General features: G+C 36.8%; 1 protein-coding gene across 1 annotated transcript; it reads right to left on the bottom strand.

The window, feature by feature from the left end:
• Positions 1-2850: 2850 nt before the first annotated feature.
• Positions 2851-8144, bottom strand: LOC143878694 (uncharacterized protein At1g24485-like). The gene is made up of 9 exons (XM_077380947.1): positions 8021-8144; positions 6973-7495; positions 5450-5922; positions 5169-5301; positions 4536-4604; positions 4380-4451; positions 4196-4267; positions 3851-4095; positions 2851-3029 (listed from the first exon to the last, which is right to left on the bottom strand). The coding sequence occupies exons 1-9, from the start codon at positions 8085-8087 to the stop codon at positions 2851-2853; spliced, it is 1833 nt and encodes a 610-aa protein (XP_077237062.1). The 5' UTR covers positions 8088-8144.
• Between the last annotated feature and the right edge of the window lie 14026 nt (positions 8145-22170).

Below are 22170 nucleotides of genomic sequence, written 5' to 3'. Positions count from 1 at the left end.
CTATGTATGGGATCGAACTGAGTTGGTGGGACCCACCCTATCAAAACATATCAATGAGCATCTTTTCACATTATAGTACAGGTATTTCAGTCTTCTACAAATTAATTTTCATCTTTTGACATATAAGGACATTCAGGTCTTTTGAGTCAAAAAGATCTACCATGGGTATTTTGGTCACAAATTGATGGCATGACTTAGATCCACAAAATTAACTGAAACGTGATGACTCTATTTGCAAAGGGAAATGATAAATTCGTCCCTTATCTATACATGGGACAACCAGCTCCACCTTAATGCATGCGCGCACGTGATAACATAGAAAGATTTTATGATAAGAATAGAAATAGCCAAATAAAGATTATCTAATCTAAAGTAGGTATCCTAAGCTAACATAACAACTAGATATATCAAATTTGGTAAGATATGATCTTATTCACTATAATATCTAATTAATTTTTTCCACTCCAAGCAGGATCCATCTAGGCACCTAACATTCCACCCGCCTTGAAATCAACCTTGTCCTTAAGGTTGAAGATTAAGCATTGGTAGGTGGAAAATGAGGTATTGGGTCCCTTTCTTCCTCCCCTCGTCTAGCAATTAGGCATAATTATGCATGTCGTCATCAAGAGTTTAGGCGGCTTCATTTTAAAACTAGTCCCATTGGGCCATTCATCAAAGCTCCTTCATTGTATTTTTTTTTTAAAAAATGATTTGGATGTTGATGCACTGGTGGTTATATGCGAGGATCTTCACTCTGGAATTGGACAGTTTGAGATGAACAACAGAATTTCAAGCAGCAAACTCGTCGAACTCGACAATACTTCAAATTATTGATGCCTTTCTTTTTTGTATTTTTCTTTCTTCTATTTGCCTTCTTTCCACCTTCTTTTCTCCTCTTTTTCCATTTCGCCGTTTCTTTTTCATCGTGCAGGACTTCTCGAATGCCATGCTGATTTTGTTCAATCCTTCCACAAACTGTCGATGTTCTTCCACCAATTCCAAAGCAAGTGCTTGGATCTAATTATTTTATTCCACTCTAAAATAATGATCAATAATAGAAAAAATTAAATTCAGTGATCAGAGTTGATGTTTGTGACTGGATCTGATTGTGGCGTTGTTCATGCCCCAGGAGTTGACCAAGTAGCTTGATGAAGGGGAGTTTAATTGGAAGTCGGTGTTTCAAGAGTTTGTGAAGAAAGGCTTTCAAAGAGAGTTGCATTAATGCAACTTTCGATAGTGATCAATTATTGGACGTTTGATGTAGTTAATTTTGATTTGGTTAGATAGCTTGGTTTTCAGACGTACGAGATGGAGATGGAGGGCATGATCTCTCCACAATAGGTAGTTCCATTTATAAGTTTTACAGATACAAAGTGATATTGGTGGATTTCTCTGTATGCTTCATGATAGATAAAGTGGTGGATTTCCCGGTGTTATTCTAATATGTCAGGAGATCGGCAAATAGTGATGCTGATAGATTAGACCGGGCAGGTGTTGGATGGCATCTTTAGAGATTTTTTTATTTTCTTCCTCCGTGGGGATTTTGGTTTCTTAATTGCTCTAGCTTTTGTTCTTCTTGTCCACACTATGTATTGGCCATCTTGGACATTTGATGTAGTTAATTTTGATTTGGTTAGATAGCTTGGTAATTAGACGTACGAGATAGAGATGGAGGGCATGAGAAGCGATCCATCCACATACCCAATAAGATGGGTGCTGATCAAGAGGGATTCCGTGTGATCTCTCCACAATAGGTAGTTTCCATTTATAAGTTTTACAGATACAAAGTGATATTGGTGGATTTCTCTGTATGCTTCATGATAGATAAAGAGGTTGATTTCCCAGTGTTATTCCAATATGTCAGGAGATTGGCAAATAGTGATGCTGATAGATTAGACCGGGCAGGTGTTTGGATGGCATCTTTAGAGATTTTTTATCTTCTTCCTCCGTTGGGATTTTGGTTTCTTTATTGTTTTAACTTTTGTTCTTGTCCACACTCTGTGTTGACCATCTCGGTCAGGGTTATCTTCTCCCTCCCCCCCTTCTTTTCTTCCATGGGAATTGCTAGCGTCCATCGCAAAAGGCATTTCGTGGATGGTTTGTCGCATGTCAGACCAGCCACCTCGTGAATGGAGTTGTCTCCATTCACGAGGTGGCTACTCTCACATGCGATAGACCAGCCGCAAAATGCCTGTCTCCATTCACGAGGTGGCTAGGCTGACATGCGACAGACCATCCGTGAAATGCCTTCTGCGATGGACCCTAGCAAATCTCTTCCATTAATATAATTCTATACTATCATAAAAGGGTGATTCTCATGTCTGAGAGGTTGTTTTTGAATCCATTGAAAGTGACAGTGAAGGTTTGCTTCTCTTTCGTTCTGATAAAATAAAAGTGGTATTGTTTTTGTAATGCAATTTCATAATCCTAATTGGGTTTGGGGCTAAGTATTTATATTAAAGAATGAAAAAAGGGCGGCCCAGTGTGCGAGCTCCTGCCGTTCTTTATTTGGGATTTGCTAGGGTCCATCGCAAAAGGCATTTCGTGACTGGTCTGTCGCATGTGAGACCAGCCACCTCATGAATGGAGACCTAGCAATTCCCTCTTTATTTATATTATATTAAAGAATGAAAGTGGATAAAAAATGAGGGCAATAAATTAATTATGACAACCCTTTATAGGTAAAGTTGGAAACAACTAGGCAACTAAAGCATGTGGCAATGAGTTATGCCTTATACCCTATTAGTGTTGAATCCTAGTCAAGGGCTTTCGATGGGGTAGAAGAAATAAATGAAAAAAATACATAGTTAAATTGAATTTCGAACTTGTATAAATAAAGAGATAGAGAGACTAGGCATTTGTGTTGTTGTTTTCTGCTTGTGCCTGCTCTTCCATTAAATCGGCGAATTCTGATCCGATTTGCTCGGCTATTTCTACCTTGATATCGTTGTTTGTGCTGTGTCCGTTCATATGGGCGGCGAAGCCTGTCGGCATTGGTTGTGGTGGGCCATTAGGCTTACCTAGTCCACCTGTTTGAAGAAAGGAGATGAAACACAAAATCTTAGAACTAACACAGATAATAAAAGATAATTAGCAATTACTTGATATAATGTGATTTTATCTCAATGCAAACCACATCCAGAGATGATGAATGATACTATGAGAAATCAAAAGGCATCGGTAACTTTCACAGTGTGACTCTTCGTCACACAAATATCTGTCTAGGAAATTTTCCAGGAAGCGGGTATCATGGAAATTTTTAAAATTTTTGGTTATTTTCAGGTTTATAACAGGAAAAGATGTAAATAAAATTTTAAAATATATATAAACATAAAGTTTCAAAACAAGATAGGGAAAACAAGTAAAATCGTGGATCTATTGGGATACTTCTGTGATATTCCTACGATAAAAATAAATATGGAGATATCTCAGTGATTTTTCATAATCTCGAAAAAAATTGTAATTTTGTCTTTTTAAAAAAAAATCATAACCGACCCCAACTAGTTTAACTGTTTAAGACAAAGGCTTAGTTAAGTTGAGTTGAGTTTATAAAAAATCATAAAATATTGCAATATTTTCTAAAATATCAGAGATATTTGTGACTATAGTATGACTCATTCTCGGGAGAATGTTAAGCATTTCGGAGTTTCAGAACACCTGTATCACCATGTTCCATGGTATTAATACTCAACGATTCGAATCAAAACACAGACCAATAGACTCCAATTGACAAAAAATTGAATCAAGTCATCATGTTTCTCCATGGGATTTTCTAAGGGAAATATATGGAATAAAGTTTAAGAAATTTATGTATTTCAATAGAAAAATCCATTTTCAATATGGTTCTGACCTGTACTAATTGCGGCAATTGCTGCTGATTTTCTTCTTTGATGGGTGATCACCAGAAGTCCCACAATAGCCCAGAAGATTAAGAAAGATGGAATTGTTGAACCAAGTATTACTGGTAGGTTGCTACTCTTCTTTCCAGTTGAAGCACCTCCTGTTGAAGTCCCAGATGAAGTCCGAGGTGAAGTTCCGGTGTTGGAAGTTGTACATGGCTTGCCAGAAACACACAAATTCGGATTGCCAGAAATCCTACAATTGTTTTTTTTAAGGAAATATAATGAACATATAAACATAGTATTACCATCAAAGAGAAAAAAGGAAACAAGAGTTTCAGAACAGATTTGCTTACTCCAATTTGATATTATTATTATTCGATATGGACGACGGTATGGGTCCACTAAAATCGTTATCTGCCAAGTTCCTATAATGAAATGAAATATGAAATTCCTTCGTTAGTTTTGGTACAAATTTATTTATATATCAGTAACCCATGAAAGATGATGTAGGGATTGAGTTTTATCAGGAAAACTAACAGCTCTTTTAGGTTGGGGAGAGAGCCTAGGAAATCTGGAATGCTACCATTTAAGCTGTTATTGTGGGCGTCTCTGCAATCAATAGAAGTATGAGATGAAAACAACAAAAATCAATAGAATTTTAGATAGTTTGCATTGCAGTTCTGTTTCTCTTACATTGTTTGAAGAGCATCTAAAGTACTGAAGTCTGGCAGAGTCCCAACTAATCCAAGGCCATTGAGATACCTACAAATCACCATTAATATAGATATTTTTATTCAAACACAACAATCTAAACTTAGAATAGATAAGATTTATGTTACAAGGTAGGTAGGAAGATTTATTTTTATTTTTTTTGGAATGGTAAGGTAGGGAGGTAGTTGCTGGAAGTTTTTTAATAAAAAAATCATTTCCAAAGGAGACTCAAGTACACCCAACTCATATTGCACATCTAGGGTAAGTTTATTAGTGGTTCCAATTATGAGAGACAGGTGTAGAGGGGAGACTTGAGAGTGAGGAGGGCATGAAAAACAGGGGAAAAACCCAAAGTTGAGGTAGCAAATTTCCACTGTCTGAGGGATTTCTTTTCCATCGAACGGTTTTTCATTATTACCAAACATGCCTCTAGAGATCAGATTGAGATGACTCCAACTATCTTCAAGAAGTGGGCTTTGTAATGCGCCTCTAATCCATGATTCAAGTTAACAAATTACTCAATCTAGATAAAAAATTTATTTCAAACAGTAGATAGGTTTTTCACATAATAAAACCAGCTTGATCTAAATTGTATGCTATAAAAGGAAAACTTACAGAGCTGTAATTCGAGGGGAATTGTCAGAGCTACAAGCCACCCAGTCCCAGGTAAATGTGGCTGGAAGACAAGGGTCACCACTCCATTCTTGGAGCATAGCAAAAGCATTTTGTAATGAAACCAACGCTTGAACTGTTCGACAAGAACAGAAAAGAAAACACCAAATTCTAAGAATATTTCTTTCTGAGGTTTGCCAAATCCGACATAGGATATCCATGTCGGATTCCAACACTCGTACCCATACTGATGCAACATATATAATACAGAATAGTAGACTCACCATCGTTACCATCGGTTCCATTGCTGAGTGGACCGACAACGTAGACCTCCATGGCACTAATAATTGGAGGAAGAGTCGAGTCCGAGGTGGCCACCAAAGCAATTGTCGTGTTTGAAGACGCTGTCGAGTTTGTGAAGGTAAACTCCGTAGCAACTTGATATTGAGGGATTATAGGCGCAGAGGTTTGCTGATTGTCGGCATATATTTCAAAAGATCGGTTTGCTGTTGGATCCAACTGAGACATCTCGGCAAAGTACATAGTTATATAGATGGGAATTGGGGTTGAAGGAAGATTAGTGAGTAGAATTATTGAGGAAGATGATTCTGCGGGTGTCACTGCATTCTGTAATACTGGTATCGGAGGCTTATCGGGAACATCTGCATTCATGATTGATGTGTCACTTGCAATTGCGGTTAATCCGTTCGATACTACGGCCGGAACCCAAATCCGATCATAAGCATCATCTGGGAATCTACAAAATCACCATATATAGAAACATTTACAAGATGTATTTTGAAGTGAACATCATGATTGGGGTTTTTGCAAAAGAAGTCTCGTACTTTGCTTTATTTGCAAAACAGAGTCTTCTAGTTTGACAATTTGCAAATAGTCATCACATTTGAGGGAATTTTGAAAATCACGTTATTTCATAAGTTAGTGGCCAAAATATTTAGGGCAGTGATAAATCGACCCCCAAATATCTTAATTCAACCCCCTATGTCTCTTTCTCTCTCCTCTGGGTTAGAGAGAGAGAGAGTCGATATAAGATATATGGGGGTCGATTTATCACTCCGCAATATTTATGGTAGATATCTTGACTAGTAAAAAGACCAAAATTTCCATGTAAATATATGTTAAAAGATGGAAATTAACTTGTAAAATGATCAAAACACCTGTGACGCTCCCAGCAAAGCATGAGGTGTAAAATGATGGGTCCCGATATCTTGGGACCTGTCCCATCAAACATGAGATAAAATAGTGGGCCCACCTGATGAATGTGTTTGAGTTGAGTAGGTGGGACCCACCCTACTGAAACATTAAAGGGTCCCACCTCATCAAAACATGAAGTCTAAAATGGTAGGCCCAACCCATCCATGGTTTGAGTTGAGTTGATCGTTTTCGCAAGTATATGGATAATTTGGTCTTTTTACAAGTCAAAAAAAAAAAAAAAAAAATCTGTCATGACTATTTTTGTCAAAAAATCATGGCATGACCTCGACTTGCAAAATTCGCCTAATGTGATGACTCTATTTGTAAATTGTCAAACTAGAACACTGTTTTTGCAAATAAAGCAAAGTCGGAGACTTCATTGCGAAAAAGAAAGAATTTTGAAGCCAATCATTTGGACTTCATCTTAAATTTCCAATTGTAGTTTTCAAATGAGCCGTTTCAATTAACAAAAAATTTAGCATTTTAGCTTAAAATATACTAGAGAAATTAAAGAACCTTTTCACGAGATTTTATCTCTACATATATACATGATTGCAAGATTGTAAAATTATCAAATGAGTTGTATATTTACCTCACAATCGAAGTTGCACCAAAGGCAACCCTACTCCTTTGGAACAAAGCATAATTCGCATCGACTTGGTTGTACATACTTGAGTCCAAACTCCTTACTTCAATTGCAGATATAAAAGGGAGCTGGTTGGGCAGCGTCTGGGCCACACATACACTAATCTCCGTCCCATTCGCGATATATATTACTTCATAGACCACAACTTGATCTATGGAAGTGACCACAGTTGCCCAATGGTTCGCGTCAAACTGAAGATCGAATGTCGGGGGTGAGGATTTTTTGTCATAATTTCCATAATAAAAGCTCGCTCGAACAAGGAGTTGGTCTCCCGTGTCAACTGTAAACAAGTAGCAATTCTTCTTCCTAGTAGAGAATACTCTGAGAGTGCTCATCACGAGAGAAACTGACCCAGCGTTCGGAACTACTCGGATTTCGCCGTTTTGGATGTAGCCTACATCGCTTAGCCATGGAATGCCGTTCCCGTCAACGGATGACTCCGTAGCGCCACAATCCAGGCTTGAGAACACTGCATGTATGATGAAAACATAGTCATAAAGATTTTAAGAAATTCCAAGTTAATACTGGGTGAAAACCAAGACAATAAAATTTCAAAAATATAAAAAATATAAATTTTAAGACCAACAATAGGACAACAAATGATATCGTGAATATATCCGGATAATTTTGTGATGTTTTCATTATAAAAATAAAATATTAAGATATCATGACGATTTTTCAGAATTTAGGCAAAATTTTGGGGTTCTATTGATTATAAAAAAAATGCAAAATATTGCAATGTTTCTGAAAATATCTGATATATTTGTGATTACGGATGAAAATGACTAGAATATTTGGGAAAACAAAAATTAAGGAAAGAGGGTGGGGAGATTCAAAAACTAGGGTTGGAACTTGGGTCGGGTCAGGTTGAGCTTTTGCTAAAAAAATGAGTTGTAATCAACCTAAACCCAGCCCCATTTTATGGTAAAAGCTCAACCCGAATTCCTAATAATCAACCCGAGTTGCACCCCTATCAAAAACAATGAGAACTTACCGGCCGGCTCCGAGACATCAAAAAGTGAGAGAAGTAGTAAGAACAGAAGAGAGAGAAGGTTAGCCATTGTTGCTCAAGTTCAAGAGAGCTAAGGTTCAAGAGGCATATTTATGGAGGATTGGAGTTTTGAGTTTGTGAAGAGTGACTATGGAGGAATGGAATTTTGACTTTGTGAAGAGAGACTAATGCGCAAGCAATGTAAACATGCAGGCTGTACATGTGAGTTTTGCAATTTGCTATTGATTTTTTTTTTCCTTGACTTTGACTTCTGTGTATGTATTCAAAATTCAAAAGGGCTGAGTAATGATAAGTAAACTGTGTGCAAGCCCTTGAGTACGGCTTTGAGTACGGCCAATTATTGCGGTCGTCTAAGCTCTCTTTTAATGAAGTTATAATCGGGGTATTTTGCTCAATTTATGTGAGATAAGAGTACTTGGGTTTTTTTTCCCACGAGATAGGGATATTTTGTTATTGGAAGTGATATAACCGCCCCTTTTGATTACTGGGACACTCAGCAGCAGTGTATCAATGACTGCAGAGGGGCTTATGTACTTCGCATAAGAAGGATTAAATGGGGCTAATTGTCACATTACTTGGGACACCTAGCAGCAGTGTATCAATGACTGCAGAAGGGCTTATGTACTTCACATAAGAAGGATTTAATAGGGCTGATTGCCACATACAGGGGCCGATTTATCATTTCCCTTTGTTATTGTCTACGAGAGAGGCGCTTTGGTCATTTTCGTTGCGATATGCTGAGCTTATATAGATAAAATTCCCTGACCCACTATTTATCCGCTTTTTAATTACTCTATTGGAGAGAGCAACTCAGATCACCTCATTTGGGGTCAATTTATGGGGAGAAGGGAAGCTAAAATACCCCTCCTTCAACCACCACCATTCCGGAGTAAGTCAATTGGTCTCTATCTATGGATCTCTATTGATCCATCCATCCAATCAATGAGACTCCCACTTGAGTGGCCCATGCATTAAAATAAGTCAGCCCTTAGGTTTTTCTAATCCTATCTTAATAGTGCTGAATTTGGAACATAATATAAAAACAAGGAAAATGATATATTCTCCCCTTTTTTCTTCCCCGAGCCACGCCCTTGTAGTGTGAAAACTGAAAAGTCAAGTCATAATTCATAAACAGACTAGAGTGTAGTGGGGGGCCCATGGAAGAAAAGGGGTTGAATATATCAGATTATCACTTCCCCAAAAAGAATAGAAAAATGATTAAAAAAGATTTGGTTGTTAAGCTCTTTCCTAAGACACTCTTTGGGCTATAACTTGTGTCATGTCTACATGATCGGATTCATTGGTCTGATCCATGACCACTAGTGTGGCCAAATGCCATTAAGAACATCTTCATTTGAGGGTTCTAGGCCGTTGATCTATCAAACCTGCTTTAGGGCTCCGCCAACAAAAGCTAAACCGTTGATTTTTGTAGTTCTTTATTTTTACGTGCAGGATGCTCCGACTGCATAGGGCCAGAATCATCATGTATCACCTCATGATGTTCTATAAGATCAATGGTTTCGATTGTACTACATGTGTATGCCAGTGACCATAGAAGTGATCCTCACCATTGATATTGAAGTACTTTCTACCTATTCATTCTCAGTAGAGTAATGCCCACCTAATTACAACGTGCCTACTTGAAAATACAAATTACAGAAAAAAAAACAAAAACAAAAGGTAGAACGTGCTATAGCATATTTTGAAGTTTAAAAGGAGGGATTAGTGCAAGGAATGGACAATGGGGAAAACAAATAATCCTAAATAAGCCTTGATCGTGTCTCGAAATATCAAAATAACACTATCTTTCAAAGAAAGTCATTGGGGGTAATTTCGTCATTTCATAGGGATTGACTAAAGGACCACGATTCCAGCTCGGGGCGAGGAACGCGGTTAGAAGCAAGATGGGTCAAAGTCAACGGCGGAGAATCATTTTACTAAGTAGGTGTTACAAGTTACAACTAACAAGCAAGTGGGTTACAAACTTATAATCAAAAGCTGGGGAATATATTGACTTTGGGATTTTACATGGAATATATGTTAGACTTGGGATTGCATTAGTAGTCAATCTTATATTCCATGCTCTACCATGCTGTAAAATTTTGGTAATTTGGTTCCAAATTCCGGGCCGAAATTTTGTAACACTTTTTTAAAAAAAAAATAATGTCATTAAATCAAAATTTCGGACCGAAATTACCGAAATTTCAGTCCGAAATTTGGTAAATGGAGAAAATTTAAATTTTGGATTTCGGTCCAAAATTTCAGATTTCAGTCGAAATTTTAAACATGTGCGCTACTACATTTTTTGTCCCTCAAAGCTGGAATTGAATTTGGAAAAAATATTACAAAATCATCAATTTGTAATGGCTATAGTACCCTCCTATGTAATGACAATTTTTCGACGTAAAATTTGCACCCATTTATGCTCCAGTTTCACTAAAAAATGGGCGTAAAAATTGTTTTACGTCAAGAAAAAACAGAGCTAACTGCCAAATTTTGGGTGATCAGGTCCATGAATATTGTTGGCCAATAGAAATCCAGACTATTGTCCATGACCACACTCTCGACCTTTGAGCAAAAATACCGGAAAATTTTGGAATTAAGAAATTTTAAAACTACGAAAACATATATTCCGTATTTAATTTGTGTTTCATATGCAGTTCTATTGACGTTTCTCTATCGTTTCTAAAATGTTTTTAATATGTTCCTTGGACATTTCTCATGCAATTTTCCATAATTTCTTCGTTTCCCATTTCCCTTGATTCTTTCTCTGTGTTTCCCGTTTCCGTTTTATGTTCCGCTTCTCTAATTTGTTTATCAATCTGCTAACTATAGTCTAAAATAGCATACAAGTTTGTGGCAAGAACCTAAGGAATACTTCACTGCTTTCATTGCTAGGTATTGGGGAAAGGCATTCTCTGTGTGTTTTTCCTTCTGAAGAGAAACATGCAAAATTTGAGCAACCTTTTTCCGTGTTTTGAGCCCAGATGCATTATCGAACAACTATACTCACGTAACTGTCCACTCCAAAGCCACGTCTAACACTTTAAAGTTATGAATGTCAAGGAACGAATCAGAGTGACTTTCTCAACCCAACTTGAGATGATTAGATTGCCTTCAAAAGTTCAAATGGGAAGAACTTAGGAATGGGAATCAGAGTGACTTTCTCAGCCCTACATGTCTTGATCAGATGAACCACCTTTGCCTTTAAAAGTTCAAATGGGAAGAACTTAGGAATGGGCATCGGCACATCTTGTCTTTAGTCGAATTGTCGTTAGTAGGTTGAAACTATAATTCTAATGTACTCATATCGCTTTGATATGATCTCGTTTCCAACCATGGACAAGTCCAATGGATACCCCCACAAGGCGTCTAGCCAAACAAATCATTGTCCAACCCTATGGAAGGAGTAAATGAACAACAGAGTATGGAACTCCCTCAATGAATAAGGCTCTCAAGAAGGGGCATAAATGATCTTGATGCACTCAACCAACCATACCTACAGCAAGATGAAATAGAAAATACATTAGATGAGACCCGTGGCACATATGGAATGAACGCTACTTGAGAAGAATGGAAGGCAAGATGATCAGCAACATAAATTGAGTTATAGAGAAAGTCGTGAGTGATTTAAGAGCAGTGAGAACTAGCAAAAAATTCTCGAAAGAAATCAGCATGCTGGACCGGCTTGCTTTAGAGGATTTGAAGATTGACGTTTGGAATCAAAAAATTAGCAGGGAAATCTGGATTTGGTGGGAAAGACCAGTGTGTGGTCTTTTTAAGCTTAACATCGACGAGGCGATAAAGGGAAACCCGGGAGAATCAAGAGGCGGCGGAGTAGTACGCGACTCTAAAGTAAAAGTTATCTTTGCCTTCGCCTATTTCTATGGGATATCCACCAACATGGTGGCAGAAGCAAGGGCGCCCTTGGACGGTCTTAGGCTATGCAAAGCTTTCGGAATAGTGAACCTCATTGTAGAATCGGATAGCAAGGTGTTGATGGATTTCATTTCAAAGAAAGAGAGCTACCCGTGGTCCATCTCCTCTTTCTGGACGGAAATGATGTTACTCATGGATCAACTTTGCCTCTCCCATCAACACCAATTCACAGAAGGCAATAAAGTTGCGGACGCTCTCACAAATGAAGTTGTTATTACCAAATCGAATCGAATTTATCAAGGCTGGTCAGGAATGCCAACCATGGCCCGTGGGGCTGCAGGATGTGATGCCTTAGGTCTTCCAAATCTCCGGTCGAGGATGACCTAGGTGGTGGGCGGTATTAAGGGAATGTGTTGTTTTTGGTTTTTCCCCTTTCGGTTTCTGATTTAGAGGCGAGTTGATTAGCCCTCTTCTTGTAAATTTGCAAATTCTATATAATATTTTGAGGTCCTTCCCGGGGCCGCAATCTATTCCGGGTTATTAAAAAAAAAAAAAAGATCAGACCCGACCTAAACAAGTTCCAATGGGACAACTCGCATGTATGAACAGATACCTCGTGCTACCAGAAAGAAAGAAAGAAAAATTGAGCAGTTTAGCTAAGCAGAGTAAGAAATAACATATTGAAAGGGAAGAGGTTCAGGTAAGGTGGTGGAAACTATGGTACGTAATTTTTTGGTAAGTAAGCAACGGTTTGGCCGACTAGCCGAGACCCTACCGGTTTATTAAAGGTAAAGAAATATGATATATTTAAGTATGAAAACCAACAACCCTAGCCTTGAGACACACTAGATACGGAATACAAATGACTGAAATGATCCAAAACTGGTAGAGACCTATGAGCTAACTGATAGCGAAGAAATACAATTCAAGCTCATCGAAATCAATTTCATGCTATCCTGCGTGAGTGGACTTGCGGAAACATGGTAATATTAGACCCTCTGCGCCTCTTCAAAACTCTAAACACTTTTCGGGTTAAACAAAATTTACTATCATATACGTGCGGCAAAGTTCGGACACCGTATAAAAATTCCTAATTCGTTACACGTAGACTCTGTTTGTTTGAGATTTTTAGATCCATCATGTGTCCGAAACTGACTGCTGGGCTCAAAATCAAACATAATTTTGAGTCCAATAATCACTTTCGGACTCAATATCCAAAACAAACAAGTCCATAGTTAATGACTTTTAAAGTGTCTTTGATATCTCAATTACATCAAAACATGGCTTAAAATAATCTTATCTGCAAATAAAAACCGACCCAATGTTAGTTGAGACTCAAGTCAAGACATTTGAGTATCTGACCCATTCTTATTTAACCATTTGGAAGCACATGGATTCTCAAACTCTGAATGCGAATAAGAAAACACTCGGCATAGCTTTGCACGGCAACACGTCTCAACTCCTATTACACTTCCTTTTTTTTGTCTTAGAGTGACCAACAATCATTAAACCTCGAATATCAAATCAACAACTTGGGAATGAGATATTCAGATATATTAATTATAAAAATAATTATATTTAATTGTATAGTGCATTTGTTGAGACAACTAATAAATTCTTTCCCACTCAATCATGATATGTCGTGCTCTTCATCCACATCTCTGTCATCTATAATGTATTTTATTTGGTCATATAATAATAATTAGGGCCGACTTCCCTAATAATTTTCACATTTCTCTCTCTAACCTAGAGGAGAGAGAAAGACACATGGGAGTCGATTCATCACTCCCCTAGTGGAATACTAAAATAAAGTGCACCCATGTAAAAACCCAACCACAAGGGCACTCTATTGGATCCACCTGGAATGCTAAACTAAAGTGCACCCATGTAGAAACCCAACCACAAGGTATTGGATCCACCTCGCCCAACTCTAGTTATCGATTCGATAATTTTACATCTTCAGTCCCGTGATTTATGATGTTGGGTGACTTGGATCTAATGGGGCACCCTTGCAGGATGGTGTTCACAAGGGCAACCTTCAGTTTAGCATTCCTCTAATTATAATATCTGTTTTCTCCATCCCGGGGGAAGTCTTATGGGTTAGGTACTTAGGTTTCGATGATGTATTTTTGCCGTTCAAATAGATATTGCCTGCCAAATAAGAAGCTCTTTTGTCCGGCCGATTATTTTGGTTAATGGGTCTTCTTTATAATTTTTTTTTAAAGAGTCAAAACTTTGAAGAAAATTTCCACATGTTAAGATGATGGAAATAAGTAGGGAAAGGCCATCATCATGCCCTTTTCTGATAATGGCACTCCTCACTTTGTTTTTTTTAGTTTTCAATAGCTTTTTTTTAAGAGTTCTTAAATGATGATTAACTTTGAATGCATGCTTTTATATATATATATATATATATATATATATATATATATATATATATATATACACACACTAGTGGGACCAACGTGCCATGCACAATGAACGGGATGAATAAAATGGAGAAAGAAAGGTAGGGAATAAATGCTAGGAAATCGATTTAGCAAAACAATAGTTCCCTGTGGGTTATAGAAAAATTAACAATGAAGAAGTTGCATTGAAACTATACTAAAAATTTAAAAACCTTGAAATAAGAATGTCATTAACTAACAAATCACAAACTTTGGTATAAAATGAAAAAATTGGAAAAAAATACAATAAACCACTATTCCATTGTTGAAAAAGAAAAGAAAGAAAATATACTCATCTAAGAAAAAGAGAAGTTACCGTCGAATGAAACAAAAGGAGCAAAATTACTCGCATTCTTCACTAAACTGCTTGTATAGTAAGATCCATATAATAATGCACCTTGAGAGATACATCAACAATAACTCTGCATTTTACTTGGTTCAATGGGATAAAACTCGATGGCCAAAATTACTGAAATTTCGGCTTAAAAAACGATATTTCGAGACCTTTCCCCAATTTCGACCGCAAGGCGGAAATTTCACTAAACCAAAACAAAGAAAGAAATCAGTACTGATAGAAGGTATATAACCCATAAGCTTAATAAGTGGGTTTGTATTTAGTTTAGAATGGCCATAAGCATGGTTTGAAATTTCGGTTTCGGCATAAATTTCGGACCCAGCCAAAACCGAAATTTCAGCTGAAATCCTAAAATATCGGTCGAAATTCGGTAAAGCCATACGAAATGTCGGTTCTTTGGCCCGAAAGTTTGATAATTTCGGCTGAAATTTGGTATAAAGGAATAAAAGATTAATATTTTTTATTCAATTGCAACGAAATTTAAGAAATTCCCGAAATTTTAGGCTAAAATTTTGGGAATTTCGACCCAAGTTTGGTACATTTCGGCAATTTTGGATTTCGGCCTTTTCGGTGTTGACAGTCCGAAATTTCATATTTCGGTCGAAATTTATAACCATGGCCATAAGGGATAATTGTATAGCCACTCTTAAAATTTATCATTTTTTTTAATGGCCTCTTAAATTTTATCAATATTTAAGAAAAAGAAAGCAAATTAGATAAGACAAATATTTGGTTAGTTGGAAGTATTGTAGGACACAGAAATTCACAATGTACACCATCAGTAATGATTAAAAAATGAATGTATGCCATTCTATTGTCCTATAAATTTCATACAACTGAATATTGAACTTTCATGAATTTATAGGCCGCATACCAGAAACAGCACACCTCTGCATCCTTGGCAAGGCATTAAGGTTGTTGATGAGGTCATTCTAAGAAACAGACGCAATTTTTAGCACATCCATCATCTTGCTGTGAGTTGTAAATAGAGATCTAGATCCATGTGGGCCACGGATTGTGTTGCTATGATGTCCACACTCGCTTGATTTGATAATGGCACTCAGTTGTTTATTTTAATTGGTTGTTGCTACCTGAGAAATGCTGAGAACCAGTTAAAAAGCATAAAGCCTTTATTATGTATGCAAGCATGATCATTTAGGCAATGTTTGGCAGCCACGAAAATTTATCCGAGGGGCGGGGGATGGTGGTGTTCGGAGAGTGAGAGGAATGAGAGGCCATGAGTGAAGAGAAGGCTGAAAACGGGGAATAGAAAAACACTAAACTCAAAATTGAGGGTACCATCAACTCCTCACATGTGCCGTTTCACTGCATCTAACGAAGAAGCGCAAGGATTAGGGTGTTGCAATTTCCCGAATCCCCATTTATTCTTCGATTTACTGGATTTCTAATAAAAAAAATGTGCGAAGCATCACAACATTCACTAATCCAATGAAATATATATATATATATATAAAGAGAGAGAGGAAATGAAGTATGTGTAGCTGCACAGATAAGCTATATGTGCATGGCTGCACACACAGAGAAAGAGGAAATGAAGTATGTGCAGTTGTACATATAAGCTATTTGTGCATGGCTGTACAAACCATAGTGGGGGGCATATTTTTTGGGGGATCCAAAGCATTCATTTGGAAGGCCCTTCCATGGATAGGGTGTGTACCAAAAATCAGCCCTATAGGATCATCCTAACCTAATCAAAGTTGAAGGGGAAATGGACAGACACTATTTCTGCTCATTTTTCCCTCTACAAACTACAAATGGCAGGGTTAGAATGATCCTAAATGGCTGATTTTTGGTACACACTCTATTCATGGAAGGACCTTCCAAATGAATGCTTTGGATCCCCCAAAAAATGTGGCCCCCACTATGGTTTGTGCAGCCATGCACAGATAGCTTATCTGTGCAGCTGCACATACTTCATTTCTCATATATATATATATATATATATATATATATATATATATATATATATATATATATATGAGGAAACTGTTGGTGAGCTTAAGCTCACCAAACTTATGGTGAGCTTAAGCGCCCAATCACATGGGGGCCCACTTTGTTAGGATGATCCAAAGCATTCATTTTAAAGTCCCTTACATAGATAGGGGATGTACCAAAAATCAGCTCCATAGGATCATCCTAACCCCTCCATTTGTGGAGGACAAAAATGGACAGACACAAATCTGCCCATTTTTTGTCCTCCACAAATGGAGGGGTTAGGATGATCCTATGGAGCTGATTTTTTGTACACCCCCTATCTATCATAAGGCCTTGCAAATGAATGGTTTGGATCACCACATGTGATTGGGGAGCCATGTGATTGGGGAGCTTAAGCTCACCATAAGTTTGGTGAGCTTAAGCTCACCAACAGTTTCCTCTATATATATATATATATATATATAGAGAGAGAGAGAGAGAGAGAGGAAAAGGATTGTACGCTCGGCGTACCAAGCTTATAGTACGCTCGAGTGCCCCAATCACATGGGTCCCACATTTTTTTTTATGATTCAAAGCATTCATTTGCAAGGCCCTATCATATATATAGGGTGTGTACCAAAACTCGGCTCCATTGAATCATCCTAACCCCTCCAAAAGTGGAGGGAAAAAATGGGCAGATTTGTTGTTTATCCATTTTGCCTTTTACAAATGGATGGGTTAGGATGATCCTATGAAGCTGATTTTTGGTACACACCCCATCTATGTAAGGGCCTTTCAAATGAATACTTTGGATCATCCTAACAAAGTGGGCCCACATGTGATTGGGCACTCGAGCGTACCATAAGCTTGGTACGCTCGAGCGTACCATAAGCTTGGTACGCTCGAGCGTACAATCCTTTTCCTCATATATATATATATATATATATACCACACACACCTCCCTTCCTTTCGTGGTGACAGGATGAAGGGTATGCATTTCAAAGTATCCATACAAAATTCCCAATAAACAATAAGTACTAGCCGTTCAAAAACAAATAACAAACAACTTAAAAATAATAATAATCAACAAAACAACCATAAAGCCAGTAAGTAACAAACCAACAAGAGCAAAAGGAGGTTGGATCTACCATTATGAAGTCCTTTACTCAACTGGTTGTGGTTCTTTTAGAGCTCTCTTTGGAGTGGGTCCTGGCAGGAATTTCAACCCACTTTTTGGGCGGAATAAATCTTGGTATAACATATGGGTTTCAAATTCCGGATTTTCCCATTGCCCCTTTTAGAATTTCAGATTTTTTCATGCATGGGGCAATGATTTTACTCGTTCTTATCGCACCAGGGTTTTAACCCGTATTTCTCGTTCTCTACTCTCACAATCTCACCAGGGATTTTCCAGTTGCAATTACGATCTCTCTCTAAACAAGTGTTGGATTCCCAAACCAAAGAAAAAACTCTTTTGAAGTTGTTGGTATAGGATGTATCAACTTCTTAGAAAAATATGAGGAGCAGAACTGTGGAAGTACAAATGAGGCCTAATTGTTTAGTGATCTAAACCATTCGTCTCATTATCTGTTGGCGGCCCTTCATATGATAGCCTTCCAAAATCTCCCTCGTTAGACATTTCTAAAACTTCAATATGTGGGCTTCACATGGGAAATACAAAAGAATTAGTTTACGTTCATCAAGAAAGTCACTACAAATCAAAGAATTAGAAGCATGGACAGTGTAGAATGTTGGTTTACGGCCGCTCCTACTATTATACATTTAAAATTTTAATTACAAGTATTTTTCAAGTTCATTGCACAAAAATATTCAAGTTCATTCTTAAATCAAAAAGTATTTTTTATTAACTATTTTCTTCCATTATTTTCTTTTTTCTATATGTTTTAAATTTTATTTTGTTATTTATTTACAACCAATGACATGTCAAATAATGAAGTGAATTATTAAAATCATATATGAGATCATTAAATTATATTGAAGTGGATAAACTCATAATACTCATATACTTACAGAAGCTCATGATGCAAAGTGTAGGACTTTGGGTTTATTTTTTCAATTCCCTCCAATATCTCAAATCTTTAAAGAACTCTTAGCATGTAAAATTTCCTTGAAAAGAAGTAAAATTGAAGATTAAAAAGCAGTACCGTAAAAACTTACTTATTTGATGATAATTTACTCTACTTTTAAGACGTTGAAGATGATACCTCTTCCTCTTACACTTGGAAAATTTGAGAAAGAAATAAATTGGAGTTTTTCTTCCATAAGGTTGAAAGTAGGAAGATTAATGGTATTCTTATATCTCCTCAACTCTATTTTGACTCCAATGGCATGAATTAACAATAAAGACAAATTATTCTCGTGTTTGATCGATCATGCTATCAGAGTTTATTCCATCATGCTAAATTGGAGTGCATGCAATTGTTATCCGGTCCCACAATTGAATGAATACATCATGAAATGGGCCTACCTTGTTCAAAAATTTGAACAATGGAAATGATATATTTGCTCTTTTCTTTTGTTGGGCCCAACCCTTTTAATGTAAAAGGAATAGTCATAAATACATTAGATGGGGTGTCCGATGAACAAAATGGGTTGAATATACCAAGGCTTCACTTTCAGAGAGAGAGAGAGAGAGAGAGAGAGAGAGAGAGAGAGAGAGTTTATTGTGGGAGTGTGGACCTTGCCGAGGGACAAGTTGTGGTTAATTTTGTCATTTTAAAACTTTTAAAAGAGAAAAGTAAGTGAAGTTTGTTTTGAGGATTATGTGGAAATTATTTTCTAAAAGCATGGGCCAATTGGCAAATATGAACTTCTTGAGGATGTTTTAGCAATAATTTTGAAAAAAAAGGACTAATCGGCAAAAATCTCTAATTTATATAAGAGAATAGAGTTCCTAAGGTGTCACCTCATATAGCTTATATGAGGTGGCGCTTAAAAATATAAGGGGCCCACTTTGTTTGGATGATCCAAAGCATTCATATGATAGGCCCTCACATAGATAGGGTGTGCCCAAAAAATCAACTTCATAGGATCATCCTAACCCTTCCATTCGTAGATGTTGAAATGGATGGGTATAAACCTCCATAAATCTGTCCATTTTTAACCTCCATAAATAGAAGGGTTAGGATGATCCTATGAACCTGATTTTTTGTAGGCACCATATCCATCTAAGGGCCTTTCAAATGAGTGGTTTCGATCACCCCAAAAATGTGGGCCCCTTATGTTTTGTAAGCGCCACCTCATATAACCTATATGAGGTGACACCTTAGGAACTCTATTCTCTTTAAACCCTCAGGCAGATTGTAATCATCAAGATTTAGTAGAAATCAAAATTTATTTAGTCTAGGCAATAAAATAATAATATTTACAAAAATAAAGAAAGAAAGGGAAAACAATTTGCTTTGGATAAGACAAAAATAAAAATATCTTGAAAAAGACAAAAATCCAAAGAAGAAGCGTAGTGGGAAATATTTTACTTTACCTTTCTCTTTAGATTTTTTCTTATTTCTTATTTGAGGAATATCTTTTTGTTTGGGTGATGATATTTTCGGGCAGATTGTAATCATCAAGATTTAGTAGAAATCAAAATTTATTTAGTCTAGGCAATAAAATAATAATATTTACATAAATAAAGAAAGAAAAGGAAAATAATTTGCTTTGAATAAGACAAAAAAAAAATCTTGAAAAAGACAAAAATCCAAAGAAGAAGCAAAGTGGGAAATATTTTGCTTCACCTTTCTCTTTAGATTTTTTCGTAATGGGGGGGGGGGTATCATCGCCCAAACAAAAAGAACTTAAATAAGAAATAAGAAATAAGAAATAAGAAAAAATCTAAAGAGAAAGCTGTGCAACTTCAACGCTTTTTTACATCAAATCACCTTATAAGGGGAGCGCATGCGTAATGCGGGGCGGGGGGTGAAAATATCATCACCCTCTTGTTTTTGCCTCATTCAAAGTGGAACTTTTCCCCTCTTCCAAGGTTTCAAATTTCGGTTTCGGGGGTAATTTCGGACCCAGCCGAAATCCCGAAATTTCGGCACGAAACGTGGATTTTTTGGGCCAAAATTTCGGCCGAAATTACTGAAATTTAGGAAAGGAATAAAAAATTAATATTTTTTGCAAATTTTGCTTAAATTGACGAAATCGACGAAATTTCGACCTAAATTTGGTCCGTTTTGCCAATTTCAGGTTTCGGTTTTGGTCTTGACCGAAATCTGAAATTTAAAACCTTGCCATCTTTCTTTATTTTTGAAATTACTCAGACACTGCATCCATCAAGAACTTAGGCTCATATTGCAGGTGTGCCTTTATCGTATTATGGCGAGGTTATTTTCTTTTTTGGTAGTAAATATTAGAGATTGTGCTTCAATAAATCATTCATTACGCCCTGCAATGTTAAAATTTAAGAACCGATTGATTGTGAGTCCAAAACTGATTATTGTACTCAAAATCTAAAACAAAGAGGGCCTTAATTATAAATAAATGAACGAACCGCCAACAAACTTGGCCCATTTTCCTGGCGATCGGGAGGGCATCCGATGGGCCTAAGTTTGACGCCAAATGGAGATCTCATTTACAAGATGAAAGTGGTGTAAAAATTAACGATTTAAACACATTATGCCCTGTTCTCTTTAGATTTTGACAACCGATTGTGATTCCAAAACCTATTATTGGACTCAAAATCACGTTTAATTTTGAGTCAAATAATCGGTTTAGGACTTACTTGACTGTCAAAATCGAAATGAATAGGGCCTAAATCACCTAATTTCATTATGCTCGATCAAACTTCTAGAATTATCCGACGAGAGCGTGGCAGTGGGTCTAGGTTGTACGTGACTGTGACTGTGTGACTGTTTTCCTTAAGAAAACGATACTTGTGGGATTTTTCTTGTTATTATTCGAAAAAATATTAAATGTGTGGGGCCAACCATGGTTTAAAATTTCAGTTTCGGTACTTGGAATTTCAGAAATTTCGATCGAAATTTGGTAATAAATTTAAAAAGTGTATTTAATAAATTTCGAAATTTGGGACCGAAATTCCGAAATTTCAGCCGAAATTCCGAAATTTCAGCCGAAATTTTCTAACGCTTCTTTTTTTTTTAATTATATTTTCTCAAAATTTCGGACCGAAATTCAAAATTCGGTAAAGACCGAAATCTGAAATTTCGCCAAATTTTGGTTTCAGTGGATTTCGGTCGAAATTTAAAACCATGGGGCCAACCTGCTAATGGTCCAAAATGTTCCTCTCTGTCGGACCCACAATCGTCATTAAACTAGAAATGCCCACAAATTGGTAGGTGGGAATATCCTAATTCCCAAATCCTTGATAAGTTTTGTTCCTTGGATTAATTTTATTGCTTCTATAAATTTATCTTAAAATTATCTTGTCAGTTGTTCACCAATTCTATTCTGGTAATATTTTTTCCAAGAAAAAAGAACAATGTAATTAGAGGATGGCATGTCTATCCAAGGATAAAATAAATCCAGGCTTGCTA

Source organism: Tasmannia lanceolata, unplaced genomic scaffold (genome assembly GCF_043159265.1).
Source record: "Tasmannia lanceolata isolate RefF3 unplaced genomic scaffold, GAP_Taslan_0.1 ptg000006l, whole genome shotgun sequence".
NCBI classification, from domain to species: Eukaryota; Viridiplantae; Streptophyta; class Magnoliopsida; order Canellales; family Winteraceae; genus Tasmannia; species Tasmannia lanceolata.
This window is presented reverse-complemented; position numbering and strand designations above follow the sequence as displayed.